We start from the raw sequence: 9481 nt of genomic DNA on the forward strand, positions 1-9481 counted from the left end.
AATGAATAAAATCTGATTATTCTGTGTATACACTTAGCATAATAATCTTGAACAGTTTTGTTGTTTACATTAAATAAATATATAATTCCTTTTTAGGATGAAATTTCTATGGCAGCTACTGTATTAGAATCACTGTTGAAACTGGTGCTTTTGATTGGCTTAACCATTACAGTATTTGGTTTTGCTTATTCGCAATTGGCACTGGATCTTTATGGAGGATCAATGCTCAGTTCAGGATCAGGTAATACTTATTTACTTTCTGAAATGTACTTTCATAAATTTCAAATTATGTTTTGAAAGCCTATTTGATAGACTTTTATCTCTGGAGAAGGTACAGAATATTTGAAAGAATTGATGCATAGCAATCGTATTACAACTAAATAGTTGTCTAGATTTTTGCTTAGATTTGCTTAGCCTTAGATTTAATTCATGTTGTTAGGACTGTGCAATGACCTGAATTCAAAGGAGAGAAATGAGTCAGAGTGTGGGTAGACATTCACGTTACACTTATCTGCCCTTCTTTAAATCAAGCACCTATTTTCAACAAGATCAGGAAAAGATGCACAATTCTTTTCCTTCAACTCTGGTTTTCTGAATAGACAAGCTTTGTGCATTGGATTTTTGCTGTTGTAATGAGACATTACATAACAATGAGTGTAATGAGACATAACAACCAATGAGGTTGGAGTGCTATGAATATTGGGATGGTTTTCTAGGTGCCGCATCCAGAAATGGAATATCTTCCTTTGATGGAAAGATTGGCAACCATTTTGAAAGCAAACTCATTACATAGAGGAAATAGGAAGGGAAATTATACAATGAGAACCAGTGTTATATTGTTAGTGGCTTACTTCTGTACTCAGTTCATCTTTTATAATTGGAGAAGGAAACCCCTGCTCTCTAGACTTTGCTGAAGTAAAGCTTCTAGCAATGGTGAATGAAGTAAAGCTTCATTCACCATTGGGCACACTGATTAAAGTTGCAGAGGGAACAGTAGCCCAGTAACATCTGGTGGGCTGCAGGTTCTACTCTCATAATTTAAAATAAAGCAGCAACCTTTCCCTGAGACTTGAGAGAGTTGCTAGAATTGAAATATCTTATCAACCTATCTATTTATTTGGTTTGACTTTCTATGAGGTAGCTTCATGCACTCCACATATATTTATCTAGCTTTCAATGGATGACTCAATTTTTTAATATAAAATTAATTTTGGAATAAGCAGAATAGATTAATCAATTGTCTTTTGGCATCTGCTGCTTTCGTGAAAAAGATGTATAATTCTGTTAATGGATTGCACATTAAAAGCAGCCATCTGGCTTGCAACAGGCTTTCTGAGGCCTTTAGTTTGGCTAGTAAAGCTTTCTCTGATATTGATGGAGACCAAAAAAAGGAGCAGCCCAGAGCTGTCTTAACAGTGAAATGGACAGCATATACATTAAATAACTAAATAAAAATAAATTGCACTTAGAGTTTACCCATATTCAAACCTAATTATTGATACTATTTCTTATACTATGTTTGCTTTGAAATGGAATACTTGAATTAAACTAAAAATTTAAATGGCTAGATTACACTCTAAATTGATTGTGTTTTTATAATTTATTAATATTTTTATTTGCATTTGTGTACAAAATTAAGGTTATGTGTGATTAACTTACCTACTTGTCACAATGTTTAATCAGGTCCAACTCTCCTTCGTTGGTATAGTTTGTATGTCTTGCTGCTTGCTGTTAATGGGATAACAGAGTGTTTTACCTTTGCGTCAATGTCTAAAGAAGAAGTGGACAGGTAATGTAAAATTGCCACAATTACCAAAAGTTAATTTTAATTGTAATTTTGAATGAGGAAGAGAATCCAGTTTGTAGAACCTCAGAATAAGTAATAGCTTATTAAATTTGATAGCTATTCTCTCATGGATCGGAAAAAGCATTCATTTACATGACGAACTATTCAAGAACTGAAAGATCTAATTTAACTGGGAAGTTTACTGATTGCTAGATAAGTAGTTTATGTACATAACTCACCTAGTGTCTGAAGGTTCACCTATGTGTATAATCAATTGGAGTTGAAGGATTTATTTTAATTAAGCTTCTTAAAGTCAAATTAGGGGTGTCCCCACTAAATGAAATTGCCTGGGTATTTTGAGGGTTGAGGATCAACGTGATCCTGGGCATGAATCTTGTATTCTTCCATTCATTCCATTCGTTCTACCATTTAGGCATAGGAGATATTCATGAGTACAATTCTCAAAAAGGATAATGATTTGTGAATTATTTATACTAGATTGTTTTCTAATAAAGGTAGTCCTTGACTTATGACCACAATTGAGCCCAAAACTTCCATTGCTAAGCAAAATAGTTAAGTGAGTTTTACCCCCATTTTACCACCTTTCTTGCCACAATTGCTAAACGAATCATTGCAGTTGTTAAGTTAGTAACACAGTTGTTACTGTGAATCTGGCTTCCCCCTTGACTTTCCTTGTCAGAAAGTTGCAAAAGGTGATCACATGACTCCAGGACACTGGAACTATCATAAATATATGCCAGTTGCCATGGTCATCACATGACCATGGGAATGCTACAATGGTTGTCTGTATGGAATAAGTCATTTTTTTTAGTACCATTGTAACTTCAAACAACCACTTAATGAATGGTTATAAGTCGAGAGCTACATCTATATTAAAGGACTAAATTTCAAGTCTGTAGGATAGAATCCCAAGCTGTATTTGGAGGGAAGTGTTTGTTGAATTGGTTAGAATCTTAGCTATTTTTTAAAAAAGTATTTTATTAATAATACAAATTATTTGAGGTCCTAATAAATAAAACTGGTTTCTTGGTGCAGTTCCTATTGCGTATTTATTTTCCTACAGCATAAAACAACTCACCTAATTATAACAGAATTTATTAATAAATTCCTCATTATCTATAACAATATTTGATACTGGCCTATTTTTAAAGAAGAGTTGAGAACATTCTAGTTATAAACTTTTAATTAATTTTTATGTGCCTGATCTGTATTTGGAGCAGGGAAAATAATCAATGAACAAAGGCTTTCAGAGTTGTTCAGGCCATAGAATCTTACTTAAAATCTTTGAACCTGAAGGAGCCCTGGTGGCGCAGTGGTTAGAATGCAGTATTGCAGGCTGACTCTGCCCACCGCCGTGAGTTCAATCCTGCCTGGTTCAAGGTTGACTCAGCTTTCCATCCTTCTGAGGTCAATAAAACGAGGAGCCACATTGTGCGGGCAAATACTGATATTTGTAAACCGCTCAGAGAGCGCTGTAAAACACTATAGAGAGGTATATAAGTCTAAGTGCTATTTCTATTGCTAACCTTTGCTGACTTCCTTCTGAAATTTAGCTGACCCACCCTGCTCTTTTCACTAAACCTTAGAAAAATTAGCATGGGTGCCCAAAACTGCGTTTAAGTGATTTCCCTCTATCATGGAACTCTGTAAAGTTTTCATGGAACTTTGGAAAACCTAAAGCAGCATTCTTCCTGTACCTTCCTATTTTGAACCTTTAGGGTTTTGCTAAGGGGCTTACCAACTGCAAACTACAGCAAACTCACACTGCTTCTTCTAAGTTTCTGGCCGCTTTCTTTCTTTATTCTTGTTTTCCCTCCAGCAGTCTCTCTGTTGGGTTCAACAATGAGAGAACTTCTTATGTACTGCCTTCCCCCCAAAATGGGACACATTCAGATATATCTGCCTTGAAAATAACCCTTGTTGAACCGTATAGCACAGTCAAACATCAGCATACAAAAATTTGTTATGTCATAAACTGTTTTATGATAATTTTTATGTAATAAAATGTTTTAAACAATTTTATAAAATTCCATGAAAGGCATGGGTCCCAGATTTTGAATGCATTCTTTAAGTTATTCTGTTTGGTTCAAAATGTTTTGCCCTATGGTGCACTGATTTACCCAGTTATCTGAAAAAAGATAGTAGTGTAGCTTTAGTAGTATATAGATAGGCTCCCCTGCCATTTCCAGTCACTATTTAGCTGAATATTTCTTATATAGAAATAGCAATAGCACTTAGACTTAGAGAGGTGCTTTTACAGCCCTCTCTAAGCTGTTTACAGAGTCAGCATATCGCCCCCAACAATCTGGCTCCTCATTTTATCCACCTCAGAAGGCTGGAAGGCTGAGTCAACCTTGAGCCTGGTGAGATTCGATCTGCCAAACTGTCTGCTGGCAGCCGGCGGTGATCAGCAGTCGTAGCCTGTAGTACTGCACTCTAACCACTGCGCCACCGTGGCTCATTAATATATAGTATATAGTAATAAACATATGGTTACTTCTAGATATGGTCCATTATGTTTATGAAACTCCTTTTCAAGGAAGAGTATACATGTGACTTGCTTTTTTAGCAGTCAGTGAACACCTAACTGATTCATTTGCCAATAAGCAGCCATCCACATAGCTAAAATATTCAGATTTTCAAATATTCCTAGCAATCCCTCATTGAAGTTTTTTATTTGTATGGTGCCTTTCTGTCATATTCTGAGTGGTGCATTATGTAAATTGACAGGGATACAATGAAATGCTAATCCACATCAATGGTTTATAAAATGGCACCAGGAACTTAACAATAGTCTTTTTCAATACATAAAGTGCAAAGTCTTACACTAAGCATAGCCATTAGTACAGTATTTACTTCTCCACTGTTCACTGGTGTGATGAAACAAATAAGATGCTATCCTCGGTCACAGTGAACAAACTCATTCTGCTTGATTTTGGATGCCATGATCCTTATTGATACTGATCTTTAAACTTTGTACTCACTCCACAGACTCTGCTAGAAACAGAACAATTATTTGTGAAATTGTAAGTTTCGGTGAAAGGGTTAGCCTTTAAAATACAGTGCAGTGGCTTCTTGCGAGAATAAGCTTCATCCTAAATGTCTGCCTTAGGTCTTTCTGTTATGGCTGTGAACTAATTTCAGTACTGGGACTGGCATAATAATAGCTGCCAGCCTATTGCTAACTTTGTTCTGACAGCACCATATGTTGTGGAGGTCTTATACATAAACAAATAAAACTTTGCTTCTAAACTTTATAAGTAAATAACACTTGTTCAGTGAACCTTTTCTGTTTTTCTTCTGCTGAAAAAAATCTGATGCTACATATGCTAACTTTATCGACTAAGGATATGTCTCTTGTATATTTCAGTCAAATTTAACTTTATAAAGAACGTATCCCACTGAAAACAAATGATTAATTAAACCTATTAACATTTTGAATTACATATTTAAACTGATGTAGGCTTCTCTGCAAATTCCTGTCACTGTGCAGCTTCCATAATTTTGTTTTAAATTGACTTTTGATCAAGTAAAATACATTTCAGAGAGTTGTAAGATGTGATTAATTGTACATTCCCAGTAAAGCTATCCTCTAGTGAGAAAGGCAAAAACCTTGAAGATGTTCATTACAGCATTCTGGTTCAAGATCAGAATAATATTGAATTAATCCTCGTTTTAATGAATTTGTTATTAATTCCCACTTCCCATGCATGGGAGTCTGTGAATTAAAGAACTTCCGTAGACATCCTATGAGTGTGAGGAAAGCAGAGACATTGTAATATTAAAAGGATATTTAAGATACTGTTTAGGTTCAGTTTGATCAGTGGAATGCAAAACAGTTCTCTGTAGATAAAGGTGTGGACAGAGAGAAAGGTACTGTTATTAAATATTTCATTTTAAATTGACATAAATAGATGTCACTGTTTATAAACTCATATCCACATAACAGAAATATTAATATTGACGGACAGTCAATTCAATTACCATTCAATGCATATTTGTGGCTGCCTTTAGACTATCTATTTTTCAGTTCAGTTTTTAGACTTCGTCAGCTTTTCAGTAGAGCCTTCTTTTTAAATAAAAAAAGTTTAATCAAACTTATGATGGTTGCTTGTGTGCTGTTATTTATATCATCCCATTTTATATCACCTGATTTGGACATAATGCTAAATTACTCTTTAGTATGACATACACAAACTTTCTCTCTGGATGTATGTCAAGAGATCAGACATTTTTAACCTCTTGTTTAACTTACATACTTTTATCATTATAGCTAAATCCAAAACTAATGTTAATCTTTGTAATAATAGTTAAGCGAGTAAGTCAGGATCAGCAGCTGTGGTTGGTAATTGGTTTTCTCTGCCATAGCTCTATACCTCAAGTTTGCTATACTTTGGGTGTGATGGTAAACTGTGCTTATATTGAATACAGGCCTGCAAGCTTTTAGTCTTTTTGAGGCTGCAACAAAAGATAGAAAAGAGAGAATAAAAAAAGATACAAAAGCTCATAATTTAGTACTGAGTCTCAGTGAGGTTTGTATTTATATAGAACATTTTCTCAATGTTCAAAGCAGTGCATATGCTGTATCTCAATCTATTTATAATGTGGATCTAATCTGGGTCTCTTTCATTATGAAATAAACATTTTAAATGTATTTTTTTCCACAATTGTCAATAGGAAATGCATTTTTCTTCTTTTTAAGTTTTTGGAAGGTGGGGTGATAGATGGGAGAAAATGATAAAACAATTTTCTCTTCTGGCCATATCTGGAATATTGCTGCTCATAGATTAGATTAATAAATTGTCTGGAATAGGATTGAACTAAAGGATGATCAATTTACAAAAGTCAGACACAAAAAATGAGCCAAACACAAATTCAACACGTGAATAAAATTTCATGGTTTAATTTACTTCCTGAGTTGGTCTCAAAGAAGAGAACTAGAACTCACCTACTCCATATATCTGCAGATGTTTCAGCAGTGACCTATTTATTATTAGTCCAATTTATATGCCGCCCTTGTCTGTAGACTCAGGGCGGCTTACAATGCATTATAGCAATAGCCTGCATACTTTTATGTATATACCTGCTTATTAGGGCTTTCGGCCCCCCCAAACGGTGTTGTTTAGTTGGTTTATTGCCCCCACAATCCGGGTCCTCAATTTACCTACCTCGAAAGGATGGAAGGCTGAGTCAACCTTGAGCCTGGTGAGTTTTGAACTCGCATTAATTGCAGGCAGCTGGCAGCTAAGTGCTAGCACTTAACAGCACTTAGTTTGCTGCACCACCGAGGCTCACTGAGCACTTAGTCCGCTGCACCACCGACTTGCTGGTTGTTTAGGTTCCTAGCCAATGAGATCTGCATATGAACAAGTTAGAGGTTTACTTAAAGTAGCCTAAAAATAATTCCATCTCTAAGACCTTAAATTGCTAAGATGCTGAAGTGGTGTAAAATGTTTTCACTTCTTTCATTTTTGTTTTTAGGTACAACTTTGTTATGCTGGCTTTGTCCTTTGCATTTTTGTGCATGTCCTATTTCTTGACCTCTTGGCTAGGGAGCATAGGATTTGTCCTTGCCAACTGCTTCAATATGGGGATCCGAATTTTACACAGCCTCCACTACATTTATAGATACTTCGGATGCAGCCCTTACAGACCTTTGAAGGGCCTTCTTATTTCACGATTCCTGGTTATTGTTTATCTCATCAGTGGAATGAGCACTAAGGTTTCAGAGGTGGGTGATATTTTTTTCTTCCAACTTTGTTTCAAAGCAGGTGACTAAACCAGCACTTCCTTCTACCATTTGGACTGGGGAGTCACTTTGTGAAGTTCTTCTTTAACCCACTAGGTCAAAATAGCTGCATCTTCTGAATTTGTCAACTTAAAATACCCTTTTCTGGGTTTCTGAGCCTAGAGAAAAAAAGTATTGCTAAATAAATTGCATTAGCCATAATAAGCAAAGTGAATAAATGACATATTGCTATTCCGTATATACAGATCATACTTGCAAATACATCTGAATGAATATGGTGTCTGTCTCCATGTACTTAGTGTGTCTGTATGTATCTATGAAATAGGTGGCGCATGGTTCATGGTTTTTATTCCATAAATGGTTCAGAAATAATGTCAATAGGAGATCAATTACCTTTATTAGAATGATTTTAAAGGCTTTGTATCTGATTATCATGCTGCACTGTCTCTAGCAGCTTCCATTCTGCTAAAGTTGTGAATAGTTTTGGATCAGACATTACTTTTAAGTGATATCTGAACTATACAATATGAGCCACGGTGGCCCAGTGGTTAGAGTGCAGTACTGCAGGCTACTTCTGCTGACTGCTGGCTGTCTGCAATTTGGCTCAAGGTTGACTCAGCCTTCCATCCTTCCGAGGTGGGTAAAATGAGGACCCAAATTGTTGGGGCAATATGCTGACTCTGTCAGTGCTTAGAGAGGTAAAGCACTGTAAAGCGATATATAAGTTTAAGTGCTATTGCTATTGCTACATAACAATTTTGCAATAAAATGATTAGGAAACAGATTATATAGTCTGTAGGTGATATCATCTTTCCTTTACCTTTGAATCAAAAGTATTAACCTGGTGGTAAATTAGGTTTGCTTTCTTTGTCATAGTAATTTCAGTTTCTTTTCCTTATAGGTGTTTCTGTGCTGTGATAAAGGGTGGATGGCCAGATTAATTCATGTCACAGTTGGAGCACTTTGCCTTACGGCAACTCTCACGACAATATTTTTCACAGAGACAAACCTAATCCATTTTGTTAGAATGCATATTTTATCAAGATATTCCAAAGAACAATTAAAATAATGTTAAGTATGTATTTGATATAGGGATTTGTATTTAAATGGATAATTATTATATAAAGATGTATAAAGATGTAATATTTCAGTTGATTATCTGATTGAAATATTGAAACAGACATACAGGGATAATACATACATATTATCATTTAGCAACCGTTCAATGTTACAATGGACCTCCCCAGAACTATGTACAACCTGATTTTGGAGTGCAGATGACTGTACTTTCCTCTGAGTTCACGGAATTGCATTTTGGATGCTTGGCAACCAACTCACAATTATGGCTGTTTACTGCATCCTGCAGTCATATGACTGCAACTTTTGGCATTTTTATTCCTGGTTTCCAACAACAAGAACAAAAAGTCCATTGGGGAAAACGGGTTTATTTTACAACCATGGCATTAACTTAATGAATATGGTATTTGCTTACAACTGCAAAAAGGTTGTTAAAAATAATCATGGTCACATGGCGATCCTCTAAACAGCTACCATGACTTAACAACCATAATCCGAGGGTCAATTACATTAGTAAGTTGAGGACTACCTGTAGTTGGTGACAAAATTAGGTTTTGAGCCTGAAACATTTTAAATTGACAACTTTGCCAGGTGCCAGCAATTTGTGAATGGAGTTGTTTTCTAAGTATATTTTATGCTGGAGGTTACTGCTTCAGAGGGTTCTGCTTGTTTGGAATGCCTTTTAATCAGAGGTGGGTTTTAACAGGTTCTGACCAGTTCTGGAGAACCGGTAGCGGAAATTTTGAGTAGTTCAGAGAACCGGTAGTAAAAATTCTGACTGGCCCCGCCCCCATCTATTCTCTGCCTTCCAAGTCCCAGCTGATCAGGAAGAAATGGGGATTTTGCGG

At 35.7% G+C, this 9481-nt stretch overlaps 1 protein-coding gene across 1 annotated transcript in view; it reads left to right on the top strand.

Moving 5' to 3' along the window:
• The window catches only part of RFT1 (RFT1 glycolipid translocator homolog), a 30299-nt gene extending 21646 nt beyond the window's left edge, over positions 1-8653 (top strand). The window contains exons 10-13 of the mRNA XM_070933692.1: positions 97-241; positions 1684-1789; positions 7289-7538; positions 8458-8653. Coding sequence (XP_070789793.1) covers positions 97-241; positions 1684-1789; positions 7289-7538; positions 8458-8625 — 669 coding nt within the window. The 3' untranslated portion in view covers positions 8626-8653. The remainder of the gene's footprint in view (positions 1-96; positions 242-1683; positions 1790-7288; positions 7539-8457) is intronic.
• The last annotated feature ends 828 nt before the right edge of the window (positions 8654-9481 follow it).

Source organism: Pituophis catenifer, unplaced genomic scaffold (assembly GCF_029215685.1).
Source record: "Pituophis catenifer annectens isolate HBS135680 unplaced genomic scaffold, rPitCat1.0.hap2 SCAF_2, whole genome shotgun sequence".
NCBI lineage: Eukaryota > Metazoa > Chordata > Lepidosauria > Squamata > Colubridae > Pituophis > Pituophis catenifer.